A 23,787-nucleotide genomic window follows, 5' to 3' on the forward strand; every position below is an offset into this window, starting at 1 on the left:
TACTGGGGGAAAAGCCCTGAATTCCACACTCATAAAACACATTATAGTGCAGAAGGAAATCTGTGCTCAGCATAATAAGAATATACTTCCAACGGAGTACGTGAAAAATGACACGTACATGTATATGTACATTTATGTGTATGTGACACACCCAAGTAGAGGAGTAACATTAAAATAGGAGCACAATCACCTGGCCATGTAAGGAAAGACAGCAGTATCTGTAAAGAGAAGGGATTTCTAAGATAGCACTTTGTCCTCCTTACATCTTCAAATGGGTAACTGAACTCTAAACACAAAACAGACACAATTTGAAAGGGAATTTGCAAAAATACAGTTAAGGTTGTCTCTGATGATCTTCACTAAGCAGAATAAACACAGACAGGGAATAAATCTTCCTCAAAATGTCACAGGTAGGAAAGGAAAGCTTTAGAAGGCCTTAGGAAATTATAGGGATTTCACAAATAGTGTGTGATTAGAAATGGAGCCAACTCGAGACGGTTCTGAAAAATGAAGGTGCTATTGGGAAACACACCACCTAACCCAGCACACAGATTTGGGAGAGCACTGCCACAAATGTGCCTAGCAAGTTACCTTGGCTTTACTTAGCTAACAGCACCAAGACAGGACAGAAGCAGAATTAATTTTTCTTCTCAAAATGAAAACGGTAATTCCTATCAGTAAAAAGCAAGCGAGCAGCAAGTACAAAGACTAAACAACATTTAAAGAATATCAGGTAAACCTTAATACCAAATCGTATGTTTCTCCTCCCAATGCTTCTTTACTAAGCTGGACTTTGTGTTCTCTTTGACCCTAATCTTCTTTATTAATGGGAAAAGGACAGAAGTTTCCATTCATAATCATTTTTCCAACCTAGTCTGCTATCTATAACAGAGGTATCGTGAAGGGGTATGGTTGTGTTCCTTGATTTTAAGATCACTGATCAAGTGTAACATTACCCCAAATTCTATTTTGCTTTCATCTTGCAATTAGGCCTGTCCCTCAGCCTGGCGGGTCATGTGCTGGGAAAACGAGACAGACACCAACCCCTCTGTTGGTGGGCTCCTCACCCTGCTTCATACAGTTCACGGCCGTAGTTGCTGTATTAGTTACCTATCGCTGTGTGACAAACACCTCAAGCTTAAAATAACAAACACCTACTATCTCAGTTTCTCTAGGTCAGAAATTCAAGGGTGGCTTAACTGGGTGGCTCTGGCTCAGGGTGTTACATGACACTGCAGTCCAGCTACCAGCAAGGGAGACAGCTGAAAGTTTCCATGGGGCCAGACCTCAGAAGATCCACCTCCAAGTTCACTCACAGGCCTGCAGGCAGGCCTCAGTTCCTTGCAGTGACGGCCTCTGCAGAGGCTGTCTGAGCTCCCTCACAGCATGGCAGCTCATTTTCCTCTTCTCAGGGCTGTCTCATGACACGGGTGCTGACTTTACCCCGAGAGTGTGCAGTGGGTTGAATGGTGACCCCCAAAAGATATGTCCATGTTCTGAGTCCCAGAACGTGTGCATGTGAAATTATTTGGTCTTTGCAGAGAGAACCAAGTCAAGGATCTCAAGACCTTGAGATCATCCTGGATTAGGATTGATCCTAAATCCAATGACAAATGTCCTTGGAAGAAAAGGAGAACAAACCCAGAGACACGGGGAAGATGGCCATGTGAAGACAGAGACAAACACTGGGGTCATATAGTCATAACCAAAAGTTGGAAGAGGCAAGGATGCATTTTCCCCTAGAGTCTTCAGAAGGAGTGGAGTCCTGCTGACACCTTGATTTCAGACTTCTGGCCTCCAGAACTGTGAGAGAATAAATTGCTGTTTTAAGCTATCAAGTTTGTGGCAATTTGTTATGGCAGCCCTAGGAAACCAACACAGAGTGATTTGAGAGTGAGAAAGGGTGGGAAAGCAAGAGTGGGCACAGAAGATGGAAGCCACAGTCTTTCTGTGACCTAATTTAAGAAATTCCCAATAATCTGACACATTCTATTCACTAGAAGGGTATCATTAAGTCCAGTCCACACACAAAGGGAGAAGAATTAAACTCTCTCTCTCCAAGGGAGAAGTACCAAAGAACTTGCCACCTGAAGTTTCTGAAAATGACTTTTGAGGAGTTTCTATGAGGATGAGATACTGGAAGGAAGCAGGAGAAAATGTCTGAGTCTTCAGGATGGTACAGGACTTTTCTTAATTCCTACCTGTGATTTCCACATTTTCTCAGACACTGCTAGTCAAGTGGATTATTGTCATAAACTTTACTCGTAGAGCTCATCGTGTCATAATCAATTTATATGTAACTCATCTAAATTACCATTAATAATAAAGTGCCAACAGAAATCAGTATTTCAAGAGTATGTTTATGTACATCATCTCACTTAACAGTCGATTAAATTCTCACAATACTCCTAATCAGGGAGTTAGCGTGACCAAAGAGACCAGGAGGGGCGGGACACTTTAGTGCTCTTTCTAGAGAGCTATACTGTGAGTCAAGACACCGAGGCTCTCGTTGCCTCTGTCCCTTACCACATGACCCTGGGAAAAAATAAACTTTTGGAGCCTTGGTTTCTTTCACTGTAAAATTAGGAGGACGGATTAGGTGAGCTTTAAAAGTCCCATCAGTTCCAGCAGAAGCAGTAGTACCTCTATTACCTCCAAAAACTAGATTAAATTAAAATTGTACATATATCAGAACTGAAATAGAATAGTTGTAGCAAGGAAGAACAATTGAAAAATTCACGGACTATATCGTTTTAGACATCAGGCAAAGGTGATTTTTCTTAACCCAGGGGTGAAGTGCTTTCACTCTCCCACATGGCTCTCAGCTCAGGTGCCACCTCCTTGGGGAGGCCTTCCCTGACCACCGTGGGAGAATGAGCCCCCGCGCCCTCCACTGTCCTCTCTCTCGGAACGTTTCATTTTCCTCATAGCCCCTACCACCACCTGAGAGGCTTTACTTTTAATGTGAGTGTGTTTATTTTCTGCCTCTCCCTGCTGGAACCTAAGATCGAAGGGGACAGGACCTTGGTTATCTTCTTCACTGTAGTTTTCTACACTCTAGAAGAGCACTAGAGCTCAGAGAAAGCGTCAATAAACATTGGTTGAATACGTTTGAGGTAAGGGAAGTACTTTACAAGTAATAATAAAGCCTTACAGCTGTATGTCTTACACGATTAAAAAGTGGTTCTGTGTCTACTCCTTAACAAACTTGCCTAAGGTAGATATGCTCACTCCCCGCTAATCACAGACGAGGAAACCTGGGCTCAGAGGGCTTGACCGAACAATTAGAATATCCTGGATTCAGGACTTCTCCTCGGACCTTCTACCTTGACCATTAGTGTCCTTGACCTAGGATCAATCTTTTATTCCATAGTGCAGAGCTTGGTGCCATCAATATTTCCAACTGGAAACTCCTCTCATCAAGCCATGAAGTGGTCTAATATTTAATATCTTTGGGATTAGTGATTAATTGCAAGGATAGTTAATAAGTTTACCCACTTTTAATTTGAATCATATATGTCAGCAATAGTTCAAGGACCATTTTAGCACTGGGGGAAAATCTTCATTTAACTCAGTATCTGCTGCTTATTTCAATAAATATATTCTGCTGTTTCTGCCCATTAACTACTGGGGCTCTGAGATTAACCTTTCCTGTTTGCTCGTGCCTGACCTCAAAGCATCCAAAATTACTCAAAGCAATTCTGATGGCTTTAATTTATGAGAACACCTTCAAATATTCATCTTTTAAAACCTGAAAATGATGATCCCTGCAAAACAGTAGCTCTCTTTTTAATCTTAGCTCATAACTCTGATTAAACACATCCAAAGGCTGATTACCCCCCCGCGGTTAATGCCAGTGTCGCCACTAACTACTCATTTCACAGCGAGAATTGCCTCGGAGAGCCCATTTACATTATTACTCAGAACTGATTTACACTGTTATTTCCTATTGATCACATAGGAAAAAGAAGGTATAGACAGTGTCCTCTGAAGGCCTGCTAAGATGTCAAATAGTGCAACCCAAGTACATGCATTTATTCTACACTCAGCCAGTAATGCAACAATATAAATACCCAGTCGCTTCCAAAATGTAGACATTTTTTAAAGACACTATTTACTATTAGAAGTTTTAGTTATTTCATCACAAAGCCATTTGGGGATGGAATCTATGTTACCAAAATGAGTCAAATCAAAAAAGAGAGAAAATGAAAGAACATAATCTGAGTGTTGGTTATACGTGTACCATGTGGACAAATTAAGCCAACTGTGCCCCTGTGCTTTCTTACACTGCTCGGGTCTTTGAGCAAGCAGCGTGCCGGGTGACAGGGTAACAGAGATGCTGCAAGAAGCAGCAGTCCTAGCTCTGCAGACTTCTGGAACCACGTAGGCTCATCTGGAGCATCCTCTTGGTTGGTTTCTGGCAGTGCAGCTATGACAATGACAAAGACAATGCTTTCATGAGTTCCTCCAGTAAATACACATCGAAAGCCTCCAACTCTGAAACTGCGTGTTATCTTAGACACTAAGGATCCTAGAGGTGAATGAGACCGACGTGACTTCACTTCTCCTTAAATTATCTTGTTTGAGAAGATGGGCAATAAACAAGTAAACAAACAAGTACAGATGCTATCACTAAGTGTGAAAATGCCACAAAAGAAAAGAAGAGTATGTCAGAGTTCTCTTCAAGGAAAGCCCCAACCTGTGACCCAAGACGACGCCTGTGTTGTGTGCTGGGCAAGGAATCAAAAGGCAAGGGTTCTGCCCTGAATTACACCACTGTCTAGGTCATGGTTCTCACACTGGAATGCGTGACAGCTTGTTCAACAACAGAGTTTCTGATTCAGTAGGGGTGGGGTGGGGCACCAGAGCCCGCACATCTAACCAATTCCCAGGAGATGTTGCTTTTTCTCCAGGGATCCCATTCTGAGAACCTTCTGCCCCTCTCGCTTCCACATTCATCACAAGGATCACTAAGGAAATACACTATACAAGGCTGCTTAATATAAAGGAAAGGGGTGGTGATTATAAAGAAATCAATTCGTATAGAAATTAAAATTCCTAGAGCACCTAAGGAAAATGAGCCAATCAGAGTTGATTTTAGGAGGAACAATCTCATCTCTCTCTTCAGGAAGGAAGATGATTTTCTGTTCTTCAAAAGCCTTTTTATCTTTATGGAATATAAGTTGTTTAATTTTGGAAGGGGCTCATGAGGGCCCTCAGGTCTCCATCAGAGACTGGCAGTCACACTCTTAGCAGCATGCCTTCTCCACTGCCTTCCCAATCAGACACCTGCTGTGGAGCCACGGTAGCTGAAATCAGGTCATGTTTTGCAGCAGACTAACTCAGAACCATCTTACGCGTTACCTACTCTCGAAACTGAATTTCCTCAGGACTACAGGCTCCCTTTCACCACACTGACTAACACCACTGAAGGAAGCAAGGAAAAGAGATGTACCGCCCAATACTCTGGTAGTTTGAATTAACTTCCCTTTAGAGACTTGACTTACTCACTTTCCAGTTCTGGCCCTCTTGAGAAAAATGACCATTTCTTTCCAGGCATTTTTTTTTTCCCAAGGTGGTCTTAAAATTTTAAAGATTTAAAAGGCTTCAGATCATCCTCCCAAAGTGAGGTTCCACTGAGGCAAAAGAAGCAAGGACTGTCCCAAGAAAGAGATGGCAGGTATTTCAATCTCACTTTTATCAATAGTGATCTAAGTCACATACGTTCAATAAAATTCAATAAACATTTAACCCCTCTAAATCTCAGCTTCCTCTTTTATAAAAAGTAAGGATTGTCACAAACCAGTCGTTGACAAACTTTTTCAGTACAGGGCCAGATAGTAATGTCTCAGGCTTTGTGGCCATACAGTCCTGGTTGCAACCACTCAGCTCTGTCACATGAAAGCAGCCACAGGCAATATGTAAACAAGTGGGCACGGCTGCGTTCTGATAAAGTTTTATTTACAGAAAAGCAAGCAGCAGGCCTGGCAGACACTTGCCACAGACTTTCTTCCTAACTCTGGTATTCCAACTTGGTCACTGCTGTGTCTCTAGTATGGGCTGAGTTCGTAATTGTGAGCAACAGATTTAACCTCTCTGTACCTGAATTTCTCTCTGTGTTGGAAGAAAATATTACTTGCCATGTCAGCTCCTGTAGGAATTTCAAAAGGACTAATGAGCTAATGTCTCAAAGTACGATGATTTCTTGATGAAGGGCACAAGAGAAGTGCTAATTATTATCAACAGTACCTTTTAAGCTACGATCGTCTGATTATTACGGCACCTGCAAATAAAATAAGGATTCTGATCCCCACCACTCCGTGCTATTCAAACATGTTATGCTATGGTCTCTCACCCTGGAGTTTCCTTTCAAATGATTAATGAAAAACTGTGAGTTGGATGCTAATATTACCCTTTGATGTCTCACAAAGATTAAATAGAAGGAATAAAAGAAACAGATTCCACCATTTTATATATGCATATTTTCCATTTATCTTTGACGATTATTCATCCCTAAAGCCTAAAAGCGGAACATTCTCAAGAAATAGAACAGACACGTGAGCTATGCTGAAAATCGTAAAGTAAAGTTGACATGGCTTCTTTATTTTTAGCTGTTCACCTTTAGGAGAAGGTCCATTAAGAGTGAACTTCTTAAAATGATACAACTGAAGTTATTTACAAACCAGAAACAGACTCACAGACATAGAAAAACCTAAGGTTGGCAAAGGGAAAGGGTGGCGGGGGCGTGGGGTGGGGGGGGGGTGATAAACTAGGAATTTGGGATTAACAGATATGCACTAGTACATATGAAACAGAAAAACGACAAGGACCTACTGGATAGCACAGGGAACTATACTCAATATCTTGTAATATCCTCTAGTGGAAAAGAATCTGAAAAAGAATATGTATATGTAACTGAATCACTGAATCACTTTGCTGCACACCTGAAACTAACACAACATTGTAAATCAACTATACTTCAATTTAAAAAATTTCTTAGACAAGAGAATTTGGAATTAGATGTATGTTAAAATATGACTTAAAAAACACAATGGATAGCAAACACTGATTTCATCATCTCTTAGGAAGATCAGTATACATGTTTTACATCCCCCGATAGCAATTATCAACCAATCTCCACCTTTAACAATTAATTCATTTAACAGATATTTCTCTAGTACCCACTATACACAAAGGACTGCCAGAAAGGTAGAAAGTTTGCATATACAAAGAAACGTGGCAAGTGAAAAGTGCCCTAAGCATGTTAACATGCAGTCTTCTGAATTTTAAGGAAAAAGAAGGCACTTTTAGTTGAGTTGTTTTATGGCAGAAGTGATATTTGAGCTGAGTCTGGAAGACAAATAGAAAGGAGCAAAGACAGAATTTTCCAGAAAGCCCCCAATACAGGCCCCATGTACAGACATGCCATTCTGAACAATTCAGGTCATATAAAAAGTTGTAAGTAGCTCAAGATAGGACAGCAAATCATGGAAGGCCAAAGAAAATCTGGCTAACAAGTCTGTGTTTGAGGAAAACCCACTGAAGGATGTGGAGAAGAGCAGAGTTAGCTTTTACACATTCATTCAATAAATATTTTTTGAATCCCTGTTACGTGTCAAATGTTTTTCTAAGCTGTATGGATACAACAATAAATAAAAAAGATGCAGAAAAAAACCTCTGCCCTCAGCCTGGTATGGAGAGATAGACAATAAACAAAATAAGTAAATGATTCAGTGTATTTGAAGGTTAAATGATATAGATAAGCAATTACAATAAAGCAAAGAAGCGATTAAAAATAGGTTGGTTACGGTGACATCTGAGGTGATATTTGAGCAAGGATTTGAAGTGCAATAGGTGAGGGACAAACCACTCAGGTATCTGGAAGAACAGAATTCCAGGTGAAGGCAACACTAACACCGTTGCATTAAAGATCCAACAAAGCAGCCGCTGTGAGCAAGGGAGAAGACAGGAGGAGGTAAGCAGGGTCACATCAACCAGAGCCTTCTGGACATTTACAGGGACTCTGGATTTAAGAACATTAATCTACCAAACTGGGCAGAATGGATTGTAGCAGGGAAAGAATTAGAAATAGAAGCAACAGGCAAAAATCTATTTGCCAGGTGAAAATGTCTGAAACCATTCATTTGACCACTCATTCATTCACATTCATTCAGCGCATATGCTAGGTATTGACACTAAGATCATGACTGAGACAGACAAGCCTCGCCCACGTGAAGCTGACCCTCTGGTAGAATGATGACAGCATGAAAAGAAACGTCCAACAGGTTGACAAGTTTCTAAAAATCTATAGAAACCTAAATTATATTATGAATCCAAAAAGTTTCTAATATTGTAAAAGAAAACATACCAAAAGTTCAAATTATATAAACAGTCCTTAGTCCACTTTCTAAGTCATTTCCTTAGCAATAGCCTTCAGTGAAATAGTGGCCGATATTCTTTCCACTCTTAAGATTACTTTTAAAACGAATGACTGGCTATTCTCTGTCAAAAGACATCACTCAAAATATCCAAGCTGTGAAGAAACACTAAATCTTTGAGGCTTATCACTCCACTGGTCATGATGAATCACAGAATACAGACTCTGAGTATAATTAATTCAAATACTAGCATTTATGAATAAATTAATTTAGCAAGCACGAAAGAAGCAAAGACCAGTCCAAAATTACCAAGTTTGTCTGTAACCCAGACAATAGCATTTTCCAAACAAATTGCTGATGCACGAAGATATTATCACTGGTGACTGGATGGCTGGCTTTACTACCTTCAATGATAAAACCGCTGTCACCGAGGACAGATAGGAACTAGACTCTGCTGTCAAACTGTCACGGAATTATTAAATATGGAGGGGGAAAATGACCCAAACAGTATGTAATGAGCTCCCTTTTCATTCTCTCTCTACAAAAGCACATCTGTGGATTGTTAATGACTCTGAAATGGATGAACCAAATTGATGAGAAAGAAAAACATCTCTCAGGGATAGGAAAAGGGAAAATGAACACACACAATGTTTATAAAATATAATTTAAAATACAAGGGCTCATGAAAGTACTGTGATGTACTACAAAGTGGTATGCACAATGTAAGCCACTATTACTCATTTTGTGTTGCTTTCACTGCTTTCCTTTATGTTATTAATATAAACTATCTCATAAAATAGAAATACCAAGATCTATTCACAAATTACTCCATGTTTGTGACTTTCTTGAGGTGGTAATGCCATTCTAGTCTGGGAATTTCCATTCTGCTGGATGAGTTTTTACTAGACGTGCCCTGTGGGCTGGTGTGCAGTGACTTGAATGTGAGTTGTCTGACTCAGTATCTCAGCTCACACAGATTCTGTACTGCGTCCTGTGGCTTGAATTTCCATGGCTAGAGTCCTTTTCCTACAAAGACTCACTTACCACGGGATGCCCAGCAATTCCAATCGTGGAGTTCCTCAGGCACAGGGATATATATCGGTCTTTGTACCTCAGTGCCTGGTGGTGTACAAGCCTTCAACAACCCTGAGCTGAGCTGAATGAAAATCAAAGGATGCTCATCCAGAGGGATGTCAAACAGAGGCAAGAAACCAATGAGCACGGCGTCAGCCCATACAGTGGAGCCACCGTTTTACTTGGTCACAGTTAATGACTCTGAGGTTGTCTGATTTCATGAATCTCAGAGTTGCAGAATTTCTGATTTGTGCTTTAAATCATAAGATAAAGTAGCGAATCAATAGGGGACTAGGCCTTATTCCTTGATTTAAGGACAGACATCAGTCTGAAAATAATAATCTGCTTGTTCTCAGGACGGAATCAGTCAACTATGTCACAGAGGTAGTATGGTGGTAAGAAGGAAGAACGACCGATCCTGCTAAACGTGGAGCTGTACAATCCTGGAAAGGGAATCACCTTTAACACTCAGGGCCTCTGAGGCAGAGGGAGGGGTGCTCTAAACACCATTGCACACAAAGGACTTTACTGGACCTAAACATACATTCCAAGTAGAAGCGAGGACCATTTTGCCCATGATTTGATTCCTTCACACACGGTAAAAACACTAACAGGGAAAGAAAAATGAGAAGTCACTAAAGGAAAAATTAAAACATATACAGTGGATATACTTTCACTAGCAACACACTGTGAGGTATACAGAATGCAGTATCATAATGTTTACAAAGAAAAGTACCATTTTAATATATTACTGTTTACGAAAAATCCTCAAATTTAAACATACTTTAATCATTAAAATATAACAGTCTCTCCACTTACACATACCCATGAGAAATTCATTCTTATACAACTTATCTATACAGAGCCCAAAGATTGTATCATAATTTTTTAGTGACATATTCTCCACTACTGAAACAGGAAAAAGAAAATCAGCTTCACTTTTACAAAAAAAATGTATTCACCAGGAGGTATCATAAAAAGCAGGTGAATGGAATAAACAACTAATTGGTTTCCCAATTTCCAGATCAATGCACGCCTTAATGATGCAATGAAACCATCTATCTCCACCCCCAAGCCCAGAAGATTATGTGATAAAAAAAAAATCTATGCCTTTAACCAGCTTCTCTTTCAGTAGTTTTATTCCACATCACCCCACCCAGTTGGCTAAACGACTAAGCAACAAGGTCAATCAAATGCAATACTTCTCTCCATTCAAATATAATGGAAATTTTGACCATTCCACATTCAAAGAGCAAATACATTCTCACTCTGACAACCACATTCCAATGGCTTTTCCTGAAAGCCAAGTGTGACAGATGCCTTGGCTGTAATTGCCAATCAGCCTTTACATGGCAGCTGAAAACACAATACATCACTTTGATCTCCTTTGCTCTAAACACATCCACAATCAAGAAACCTGAACAAGGAATAAGAAATTGGCATCATTTCTAGAAGCTGTCACTCCATGGCACTTAAATACTATAAGGTATATTTTGCTCATATTTTTATTTCTCTGTTTCAGGGACCCTCTGTTGAAGATCTGAATAAAAATCACCTACAATTAAACATTGCACATATACATTTGGAGGCGTATTTTGAAAACACATTTCATTACCATGTACAAAATCTTAATAAAAGCACATTTAATTAAATACCACTGCTACCACCTCCTCCTCCAGTTACCCACTTGAGGAATAGAACAAGGTAAGAGTGCTCATCTGATTTTGAAGCAGTGTTCAAAAGAGCTGTACTCACATTTTGCAGGCAGGTCATAGCCACATGTGATTTTTGCATGTCCGGTTTCACAGCCATTCAGATTACGACATTCAGCCAGCAAACAGGGGCCAGCTGCTCTGTGAATACAGCCGTCCACTGGAGGAGAGAGAAAAAAGTTAGCCCATATTTGCCCTTTTGGAAATAAATGCAAAACTTGGGATAGGGAAAGAAAAGGCACTCAAGTTTTTCCGCTTAGAAATCACCATAGTCCCATGGAAGAAAACCCATGGTGTTCAATCCCTTAAACACTGATTTCCTCTCTTTCTCTCTCTCTCCCTCTGGTTTGTGTGATAAGCAGAAGGATAAGGGTTACAGAAACAGTGTGCAGCTAAATGTTAAACAACAGGTCCTTTAGGGGTGGGGGAGTCCTGATTTGTAGCCTTTTTCCAACTTCAATTGAGTAAATATTCCCAACCTGTCCAACTTCAAGCTATCAGCTCAATGTCACCTAACACAGGATTGGGAAGAAATGCTAACAATTCTATCTCTGAGGTTATAAATGTTGCCTCCAACACACCACAGGTTATAGAAGAAAACAGGTCGAGAAACAAGTGAGAAAGGTGCTCTAGAACATTTGCCATCACCGCAAAACTGAGAGTAAAGTTGTCAAAGTAAGAACCACACCTCTAAGTTCCTTCCCCGCCTCAATGGCGTGACACAAATACTGTAGGTGTCTGCACGGTTTCTGACAGGGGGTAGATGAGGGGCGAGGGTAGCTCAAGTCTTGAAAAACGCCCAGAAGACCACCCCTCACTCACTTGGACGAAAACAGAACCTCCACTGCTCCTGCTCCAGCTCTGCTAACCCTGCGGGCCCTGCCCCTTCCCATCCAGGGGTCTCATCCGCAATCTGGCTCTCATCCCGCCTCTGCTTCATGTCTGCCCTGCACAGGGAGAACTGCCTTTTGAAAATGCACACTTGATGTCACTGGAAATTAGAACTTTGACTAGATTGGGGGTGAGCACACAGGCTACAAGACCATATGCACACAATTTAGTTGTCACTGAATGAGCCCCTTGGATAGAAGGGAAATGCAAGACTGTGAAATGAAGGGTTAAGAGACAGAAAGAGAGAATAATAGAAATCTGGGCTGTGAAAACAGACCGGGAATTGCAGTCTGAAGAGTTCCCCATCTCTCCACAGTCCACACCACCATGTAATTGGTCATTGTTTTATTATTATTATTATTATTATTATTATTATTTTGAAAGGAAACTGGATATTGAGTGGGAAGTTGTCAGCTGAGGGAAACGTAACCTGTCTAATGACCAAGTGGCTTCTGCTACCACCGACTGGCATGGAAACATCACATTTGGCTAAACAAGTTTCCTAGGGAGACAAGCTCATCTGGGCTTTACTACATCACCACTTGCATACCTGTAAAATGTGAGAATAAACCTGGGCCTCAAAGACCCTCACAACAAAATGAATTCATTCCAGACTACTCTAGACTATAGTATTTCAGAAAACCTAGGTTGAAATCCAGACTCTACCTTTACCAGCCATACGCTGCTCAAGCCCCAGTTTCCTTAGAAATCAGAGTCGATAGCAGCAGTACTAACAGGGTTATGCATGAAATTTGAATAATATAATGCCTGAGAGGCGCCAGCACAGTGTTTAGTACAATGTCATATGCCCCGCTGACAGTAGTTATTATCTTAAACTCCTCAGGTGGAAGTTCTGCATAAATTTTAAAATAACTCTTTTCCTTGTATAAAAATGAAAAATAGAAGAAAGAAGAACATGAAAACTACCATTTTCCCTCCCACCTGGAGAATTCTTCAACATTCTAATGATCGCTTTTTCACTGGTTACACACACACTCACACATATAATTTTTCTCTTACAAAAAAAGAAGGTTGATAAATGTTGTTCACTCTTTGACGTAGCTATTTTACTTGGGGAACTATTATGTAGTTGTTAAAAAGAACAGGCCAACTTTATGTGTAGGGTCAGTCCTCCATATGAAAAGATTTCTAAGTGCAATGCTAGGTTTAAAAAATATACAATATATATATACATATATATATACTTTTTATTTATGGTCACGATTTTGTTTACAAAGTTACACATGCACACTTAACACAATAAACATGTATGTATACTGGAAAGATACAACAAAATATAAAAAGTGATTATGGGATGGAAATAGAAGGTGAGACTGTTATGAAAAAAAAATAGGTCCTAATTTTTCTGTGTTTAAATTTTTTGTACAAGAGCATCAAGAAAAGTATTTTAAAGTTAATACTTTTTCCTGGCAAAGAGATCATTAGTTACTTAGTTTGAAATGGATAACTAAAATAGGATTTGATAGCATACTTAATCATATGCTATTAAATACTGTCTGCATTATTTAGATTGTAGCCTAATGTAGTTTGTAAATATCTAATTCTCAAAATCTTCATGGTTACACCAGCATTCATGACTGCATTAGGGCAATGAAAGTCTAGCTGAAGAGCTATTTAATAATAATGGCTACAGCTTAAATGTATTGAGTGCAATCCCTGTGCCAGACACTATACTGAGGACAACCTTATAAGGTACATACTAATTTTATAATCTCCATTTTATAGAAGCTTAGAAGAGGTTAGTAACTTGCATATGTTCACAAAATATTGGCAATGTGATTCAAAGCCCCAGGCCGGTCTGATGCAGCAACCACGCTCTTAACTACTACAGCTCACTCCCTTTGAGACGTGAATCCAGGCAGCCTCACCTCAGTTCTTGCATGCGGTATGTTGAACCACTATATTACATTACTTTTTAATTCCCATCAATTCTGTCTATGAGTTATAATGTACATGCAATCAAATGAACAGATTTTAAATGCAGTTTTGATGAGTTTTAACAAATGTATATGTTCACATAGCAGGGATGCCAATAAAGATACAAAATGCCTCCATCAACCCCAAAAGTTCTTCTGTACCCTTTCCATCCAATTTCCCCTTTCATCACCCAGAGGGAGCCCATGTTCCAACTTCGATCACCTTAGCTAAGTTTTGCCTGTTATATAATCTCAAACTTCATATAAGAGATGGAGGAGAGGGCTAGTTTCTTTTGCTGAGCATATTTTTTGAGATTCATCTGTGTTGTCTCATGTGTTAGTATTTCATTCCTTTTCATTCCTGAGTAATATTCCATTGTTGAATATACCATAATTTCTTTATCCATTCATCTGTGAATGGACATCAAAGTATTTATATTTTTAGCTTATAAATCTTCATATTTATGCAAGTCCTTTCTTGGCTATATGTTTTCATTTCCACTGGACAAATACCTATGAGTAAAATTGCTGGGTTGGTATATGTTTTACTTTATAAAGAACTAACGTACTGTTTTCCCAAGTGATTATACCAATTTACACATACCCCCAGCAGTGTATGAGGGTTCAAATTTTGGCAGTGTTTTGATGTTGTCAGCCTTTTTAATTTTAGCAGTCCTAATAGATATAAAGAGTATCTTGTGATTTCAATTTGCATTTCCCTGGTGAGAAATGGTGTTAAGTATCTTGCCAAGTGATTACTGGCCATTTATTTATATTCTTTATGGAAGTGTCTTGTCCATGTCTTTTGCTAATTTTTATTGTCTTTTTATTACTGAGTGGTGTTAAATGTACTATTAGCTCCATAGAATTTTTTTTAATTTCAGATATTTTATTTTTTCAGTTCTTGTGACTTTCATTTGGTTCCTTTTCTTACAGTTTTCCTATCGCTCCTGAACTTTCCCATATCTTAACCCACCATATCCCTCTTTTCATGTAAATGCATTAACAGATTTCACATAGTGATTTTAAAGTCCCCGTCTGCTAATTTCAATATCTAGGTCAGCTATGAATCTGTTTATATTAACTGATTTTCATATGACTCTGGGTCACATTTTCTTGTTTCTTTGCATGTCTAGTAATTACTGATGCCATATGAACACTGTGAATATATTGGGGAGGCTTCAGATTTTATTTTCTTTCTCCAAATGGTATGGAAGTTTATCCCAGCAGGTGGTTAAATGACTGCCAGGTGATAGGAAGGCTTAGTTTTAGGCTTGGTTAAGGCTGGTCTATTTCAGTTTTTCCCTTAGTCCTAGGATGTGATCTTTACTCCTAAAGCATGGACCCTCAGGGGTTTCAGTGGAAATCCCAAGTTGTTTGGCAACTCCCTGTACCCTGAGGGGAGTAAAATTCTAAACTCTAGATCCCTACAGTGAGAAGATGATGAATGCTCTGCCAAGTGCTTTCAGCCTTCCAGCTTTTGTTTTCTTCCTGGGCTCCATGGGGTCTTTCCCTGCACAAGCACAGCTCAAGGCTCAGCCAAGGATTAAAGAGGTATTCACTTACAGATTTATGGGTTCCCACTCTGTGACTGTCCTCATTAAAGAGGTATTCCCTTATAGATGTGGGGGTTCCCGCTCTGTGGCTATCCCCATTAAAGAGGTATTCCCTTATAGATGTGGGGGTTCCCGCTCTGTGACTGTCCCCATTAAAGAGGTATTCCCTTATAGATGTGGGGGTTCCCGCTCTGTGACTGTCCCCATTAAAGAGGTATTCCCTTATAGATGTGGGGGTTCCCGCTCTGTGACTGTCCCCATTAAAGAGGTATTCCCTTATAGATGTGGGGGTTCCCGCTCTGTGACTGTCCCCATTAAAGAGGTATCCCCTTATAGATGTGGGGGTTCCTGCTCTGTGACTGTCCCCATTAAAGAGGTATCCCCTTATAGATGTGGGGGTTCCCGCTCTGTGACTGTCCCCATTCTGGGATCCTTATCTCAATTCCTACTCATTCTGACAATCCTGAATTCAGTTCTATGATTCCTAGAACCAATAAACCTATTGCTTTTTGTTTGAGCGCCATTAGCCCTGTGCCAGGTAGGGTAGAGGGAGCCCTCAGGGTCAAAGCCATTTAAATGTAGATTTCAACCAGTATGGTTTCCTTATTTCAGAGGATTGCCTGCTTTTAGTTGCTCTCTAGTGTCAGCAAATACTTTTTATTATTGCTTTTCTATTTTGCCAAGAATCTGTACATACTGTTGGTGGGATGGCTAGTCTGATACAAGCTATTCTGTCATTCTCAGAAGCTGAAAGTATACACATTTTTGATTGGTTAAAACATGATCTCATATGATTTCAGAGCTATATTTGTGGCACTTTGGAAAAAATATACAAGAGAAAGGCAGTGGTAATAGCAACTGCATCAATTATGTGCTTAAAAGTATTATGTCAAAAAAAAAAAGAGAGGGAGAAAAGATGGCGGCGAAGTAGAGGGACGTGGAGAGCATCCCTCTCCACAGATGCATTGGGAATGCACGGAAGGACGCAGTAATTCCCACAGAGAACCAGCTGAACACCAGCAGACGGCCTCGGACACCAGAAAGGACTGCGGGGAGCCCGACATAGCCGGTAGGGAGGCATCTACGAAGGCTCAAAGAGGGTGAAGCGGCGGAGCTGTGGCAGACGGGAGGGAGTGAGAAACATACGGAGGGTCGGCAGCACAGCTCAGCATTCCCAGACCGAGATATTGATCCGCGGCTGAACGGAGGGTCCAGGAGCGGGAGCGTGGGAACCGGAGAGCTGGTTCACGGGGAGAAACATTGTTGCCGGTAGGGTGACGGACTGAGGGGACAGGAGGGAGGAGGTCCACGGAGAGGAGTGCCCGTCCCTGAGAGCTGCCCGGCCATGATGGCGGCTGGAGGCTGCAGGCTCACGGGCGGGGGGGAGGAGCCGTGCGCTTAGCCTCTCCCTCTCTTTCGGGGCCTCTGCAACAGCCAGTGGAGAGACGCCCCTGGGCCACCTAAGGCGCTTAGGGATAACAAGCACCCTCAGGCACTCGGGCGGGGCTAGATTAAAACCCCTTGGAATGCCAGCAGCAGGGAGCTGCCAAGAGAAAAAAACAAAACAACAGCAACAAAAAAAAAAACCCCGGAGAGAGGCCCAACTCTAAAACATTCTGTTTATGCCTGAGCCACCAGCGTCCCTCTGCAACAGGCACCTCCAAGCCCGACTGAAACAACAGTGCGCCACTGCTCACTCACTCCCAGGAGAAGGAGCCACTATTGTACCCTCTCCCTCCCCACACACCGAGGCTTACAGACGAACAATAAAGGAACCTCTGCTGGTCACAGAATAATGCAAAAAAACCCAAGGCAAGGAGAAGGACACTTACAGCTGAGACGCTAAGGAAACAGAAGTAGTAGTATCAATACCTATTGAACTGGTCCATTCTGGGATCAGTTCTGGATTTTTTTTTTTCTTTCTCTCTCTCTCTTGTTCTTTTTTCTTTATTAAATATGATCTTAGCCCTAAGGGATCTACAAGTTTTATAACATAATTTTTTAATGATATTTTTTATTCTTTTTTTTTTTTTTTTGCCTTTTTATATACTTCTATATCTAGCTAAGTTTTTGGTAGTACGGACAATATATCTCTCATACTTTCCTTTCATCCCTATCTTTTATACATTTCTATTCCTTTCTTTTTATTTGCATATTTCTAACCACATTACGCTCTTCTGTTCCCCTTTCTTCCAGCCTTTTTAAGTTTATTTTATCTTAACATACTTATAAGCAACACTATCGGTCTGCTCAGACTCCTTGCTCTATTCTCCAGATGACGCACTGCCTTGGTATTTAATATTAGGCTTTTGTCTTTATCTTAGTTCTTCGTACAGTTGTCTAATTACATTCTGAGAATCTCCATTCTCTCTGGCGGTACTCTGGCTCTTTTCTATATTTGATCCTAGCTTACAAAATCTCCCTGGATTAATGTTTGTATGTGTAAGGTGTTATTTGTTTGTTTGTTTGCTTTTGTCTCTGATTTGTTCTGTTTCAGTTGCCAATTTCTGTTGGGTTTCTCTTTGAATATCTGATAGCACACTGGGGTTCTGACAGGGCTTTCTAGAGCCTTATGTCCTAATGGATTCAGTAATTGTGTGTCTTATACATGTATGTGTTTCCTAGACTTAATATTTGTTTAATCCAATACTTGGACATTAGTCTGAGGCTTGGACAGTCTTCTATAAACACTTCTATCGCCAGGACAAGCAACCCCAAAAGTTTGGACAACCATGAGGAAACAGAGAAACACCATGCAGGCAAAGGAGCAGGAAAAAAACCCACAAGACCAAATAAATGAGGAGGAAATAGGAAAAATGCCTGAAAAAGAATTTAGAGTAATGATAGTAAAAATGATACAAAATCTCGATAACAAAAGAGAGAAAGTACAAGAAACAGTTCATAAGAACTCAGAAAAACAAACAGCAATGGATAACAAAACAATTGAAATTAAAAATACTCTAGATGCTATAAGCAGCAGAATGACTGTGGCAGAAGAATGAATAAGTGAGTTGGAAGATAGAATGGGGGAAATAAACGCCACAGAGCAGGAAAAAGAAAAAAGAATAAAAAGAATAGAAGACAGTCTCAGAGACCTCAGTGATAACATTAAGCATACCAACATTCAACTTATAGGCATCCCAGAAGAAGAAGAAACAAAGAAAGGGTCTGAGAAAATATTGGAAGAGGTTATAGTGGAAAACTTCCCCAACATGGGAAAGGAAATAATTAACCAAGTCCAAGAAGCACAGAGAATCCCATACAGAATAAACCCAAGGAGAAATACACCAAGACACATATTAATCAAACTAGCGACAATTAAACACAAAGAAAAAATATTAAAAGCAGCAAGAGAAAAGCAACAAACAACATATAAGGGAAAACCCATAAGGATAACAGCTGACCTTTCTACAGAAACTCTGCAGGCCAGAAGGGAATGGCAGGATATACTGAAAGTCCTGAAAGAGAAAAACCTACAGCCAAGAATACTCTACCCAGCAAGAATCTCATTCAGATTTGAGGGAGAAATCAAAAGCTTTCCAGACAAGCAAAAGTTAAGAGAATTCAGCACTACCAAACCAGCCTTACAAGTGCTAAAGGAACTTCTCTAAGTAGGAAACACAAGAAAAGGAAAACACCTACAAATACAAACCCAAAACAATTAAGAATATGGTCATTGGAACACACATGTCAATAATCACTTTAAATGTAAATGGATTAAATGCTCCAACCAAAAGACACAGACTGGCTGATTGGATACAAAAACAAGACCCTTCTATATGCTGCCTACAAGAAACCCACTTCAGACCAAGGGATACATATAGACTGAAAGTGAGGGGATGGAAAAAGATATTCCATGCAAATGGAAGTCCAAAGAAAGCTGGAGTAGCAATACTCATATCAGACAAATTAGACTTGAAAGTAAAGACTATTACAAGAGACAAGGAAGGACACTACATAATGATCAAGGGATGCATTCAAGAAGAACACATCACAATTGAAAATATCTATGCCCCCAACATAGGAGCACCTCAATACATAAGGCAAATGCTCACAGCCATAAAAGGGGACATCAACAGTAACACAATAATAGTGGGAGACTTGAACACCCCACTTACCTCAATGGACAGATCATCCAAACAGAAAATAAATAAAGACACACAAGCTTTAAATGACACATTAGACCATCTCGACTTAATGGATATTTATAGGACACTCCATCCAAAAACGACAGAATACACTTCTTCTCAAGTGCACATGGAACATTTTCCAGGATAGATCACATCTTGGGTCACAAATCAAACCTTGGCAAATTCAAGAAAATTGAAATCATATCAAGCATCTTCTCAGACCACAATGCCATGAGACTAGACATCAATTACAGGAAAAAAACTGCAAAAAATACAAACACATGGAGGCTAAACAATTCACTCTTAAACAACCAAGAAATCACTAAAGAAATCAAAGAGGAAATCAAAAAATATCTAGAAACAAATGACAATGAAAACACAACAAGCCAAAACCTATGGGATGCAGCAAAAGCAGTTCTAAGAGGGACGTTTATAGCAATACAGTCCTACCTTAAGAAACAAGAAAATGATCGAATAAACAACCTAATCTTACACCTAAAACAACTAGAGAAAGAAGAACAAAGAAACCCCAAGGTGAGGAGAAGGAAAGAAATCATAAAGATCAGAGGAGAAATAAATGAAAAAGAAAGGAAGGAAGCCATAGCAAAAATTAATAAAACTAAAAGCTGGTACTTTGAGCAGATTAACAAAATTGATAAACCATTAGCCAGACTCATCAAGAAAAAAAGGGAGAAGATGCAAATCAACAGAATTAGAAATGAAAAAGGAGAAGTCACAACGGACACCTCAGAAATACAAAACATCATGAGAGACTACTACAAGAAACTATATGCCAATAAATTGGATAACCTGGAAGAAATGGATACATTCTTAGAAAAATACAATCTTCCAAGACTGAACCAGGAAGAAATAGAAACCATGAACAGACCAATCACAAGCACGGAAATTGAGGCAGTGATTAAAAATCTCCCAACACACAAAAGCCCAGGACCAGATGGGTTCACGGGCGAATTCTATCAAACATTTCGAGAAGAGTTAACACCTATCCTTCCCAAACTCTTCCAAAATATTGCAGAAGGCGGAATGCTCCCAAACTCATTCTACGAGGCTACCATCACCCTGATACCAAAACCAGGCAAAGATGTCACAAAAAAAGAAAACTACAGACCAATATCACTGATGAATATAGATGCAAAAATCCTCAACAAAATACTAGCTAATAGACTGCAACAGCACATTAAAAAAATCATACACCATGATCAAGTGGGGTTTATCCCTGGGATGCAAGGATTCTTCAATATACGCAAATCAATCAATGTGATACATCATATCAACAAATTGAAGAATAAAAACCACATGATCATCTCAATAGATGCAGAAAAAGCTTTTGACAAAGTTCAACATCCATTTATGATAAAAGCTCTTCAGAAAATGGGCATAGAAGGAAATTACCTCAATATAATAAAAGCCATATATGAAAAACCAAAAGCCAACATCATTCTCAATGGTGAAAAAGTGGAAGAATTCCCTCTAAGAACAAGAACAAGACAAGGGTGTCCACTCTCACCATTATTATTCAACATAGTTTTGGAAGTTTTAGCCACAGCAATCAGAGAAGAAAAAGAAATAAAAGGAATCCAAATTGGAAAAGAAGAAGTAAAATTGTCACTCTTTGCAGATGACATATTATATATAGAAAACCCTAAAGACTCTACCAGAAAACTTCTAGCACTAATTGATGAGTTTAGTAAAGTAGCAGGATACAAAATTAATGCACAGAAATCTCTTGCATTCCTATACACTAACAACGGAAGAGCAGAAAGAGAAATTAAGGAAACTCTCCCATTCACCATTGCAACAAAAAGAATAAAATACCTAGGAATAAACCTGCCTAAGGAGGCAAAAGACCTGTATGCAGAAAACTGTAAGACATTGATGAAAGAAATCAAAGATGACACAAACAGATGGAGGGACATACCATGTTCCTGGATTGGAAGAATCAACATTGTGAAAATGTCTGTACTACCCAAAGCAATTTACAGATTCAATGCAATCCCGATCAAATTACCAATGGCATTTTTCACAGAACTAGAGCAAGAAATCTTACGATTTGTATGGAAACGCAAAAGACCCCGAATAGCCAAAGCAATCTTGAGAAGGAAAAATGGAGTTGGAGGAATCAGGCTTCCTGACTTCAAACTATACTACAAGGCCATAGTGATCAAGACAGTATGGTACTGGCACAAAAATAGAAAGGACGATCAATGGAATAGAATAGAGAACTCAGAAGTAAGCCCAAACATATGGGCACCTTATCTTTGACAAAGAAGGCACGAGTATACAATGGAAAAAAGACAGCCTCTTCAATAAGTGGTGCTGGGAACATTGGACAGCTACATGTAAAAGAATGAAATTCGAACACTTCCTAACACCATACACAAAAATAAACTCCAAATGGATTAAAGCCCTACATGTAAGGCCAGACACTATAAAACTCCTACAGGAAAACATAGGCAGAACACTCTATGACATATATCAAAGCAAGATCCTTTTGGACCTACCTCCTAGAATCATGGAAATAAAATCAAGAATAAACAAATGGGACCTCATGAAACTTAAAAGCTTTTGCACAGCAAAAGAAACCATAAACAAGACTAAAAGGCAACCCTCAGAGTGGGAAAAAGTAATTGCCTATGAAACAACGGACAAAGGATTAACCTCCAAAATATACAAGCAGCTCATGAAGCTTAATACCAAAAAAAGCAAATAACCCAATCCACAAATGGGCAGAAGACCTAAATAGACATTTCTCCAAAGAAGACATACAGATGGCCAACAAATACATGAAAAGATGCTCAACATCACTCATCATCAGAGAAATGCAAGTCAAAGCCACAATGAGGTATCACCTCACACCGATCAGAATGGCCATCATCACAAAATCTGGAAACAACAAATGTTGGAGAGGGTGTGGAGAAAAGGGAACGCTCCTGCACTGTTGGTGGGAATGTAAGTTGGTACAGCCACTATGGAAAACAATTTGGAGGTTCCTTAAAAAACTACAAATAGAACTACCATATGATCCAGTCATCCCACTCCTGGGCATATACCCAAAGAAAACCATAATCCCAAAAGAAACTTGTACCATAATGTTTATTGCAGCGCTATTTACAATAGCCAGGACATGGAAGCAACCTAAATGCCCATCAACAAATGAATGGATACAGAAGATGTGGCATATATATACAATGGAATATTACTCAGCTATAAAAAGGGATGAGATGGAGCTATATGTAATGAGGTGGATAGAACTACAATCTGTCATACAGAGTGAAGTAAGTCAGAAAGAGAAGGACAAATATTGTATGCTAACTCACATATACGGAATCTAAAAATGGTACTGATGAACTCAGTGACAAGATCAAGGATGCAGATACAGAGAATGGACTGGAGAACTCGAGGTATGGGAGGGGGCGGGGGGTGAAGGGGAAGCTGAGACGAAGCGAGAGAGTAGCACAGACATATATATACTACCAACTGTAAAATAGATAGTCAGTGGGAAGTTGTTGTATAACAAAGGGAGTCCAACTCGAGGATGGAAGATGCCTTAGAGGACTGGGGCGGCGAGGGTGGGGGGGACTCGAGGGGGGGGATTCAAGGAAGGGAGGGATTACAGGGATATGTGTATAAAAACAGATGATTGAACTTGGTGTACCCCCAAAAAAATAATAATAATTTAAAAAAAAAGCCTAAAAAAAAAAAAAAATTTCTAAATGGACAACCTCCATATGAGTTTAAAATTCTGCAATCTATTATCAATTCTTTTGCCAGACTTATTTTCCTAAAATGCAAATCTGATTTTATTACTTGTCTACTAAAGCAATATTTGCTCTTCCCCATATCTTACATTACAAAACCCTTAATTCCAAATTATGGTCCTCTAGACCCTTCAAAAATGTGGTTCCAATTTGCCCTCACCACCTCATATCATCCCATTCTTTCTCCTCACACAGCTGATCTGGCCACATCTAAATCCTCAAGATTCCCTAAACACACCATGATTTCTTTGCAAAGTACTCTCTACCAAGGATATCTAGTTACACCATCCCCTTTTCTTTTCTGACAAGCAAGGTCTTTCTCATTTTTCA

The 23,787-nt window shown here is 39.7% G+C and overlaps 1 protein-coding gene across 4 annotated transcripts in view; it reads right to left on the reverse strand.

The window, feature by feature from the left end:
- MACROD2 (mono-ADP ribosylhydrolase 2) overlaps positions 1-23,787 on the reverse strand; it is a 1,919,130-nt gene that overhangs the window by 1,254,796 nt on the left and 640,547 nt on the right. For all 4 annotated transcript variants that reach the window (XM_057703765.1, XM_057703767.1, XM_057703766.1 and 1 more), the window contains exon 5: positions 11,208-11,324. In XM_057703765.1, coding sequence (XP_057559748.1) covers positions 11,208-11,324 — 117 coding nt within the window. The remainder of the gene's footprint in view (positions 1-11,207; positions 11,325-23,787) is intronic.

Source organism: Hippopotamus amphibius, chromosome 12 (genome assembly GCF_030028045.1).
Source record: "Hippopotamus amphibius kiboko isolate mHipAmp2 chromosome 12, mHipAmp2.hap2, whole genome shotgun sequence".
NCBI lineage: Eukaryota > Metazoa > Chordata > Mammalia > Artiodactyla > Hippopotamidae > Hippopotamus > Hippopotamus amphibius.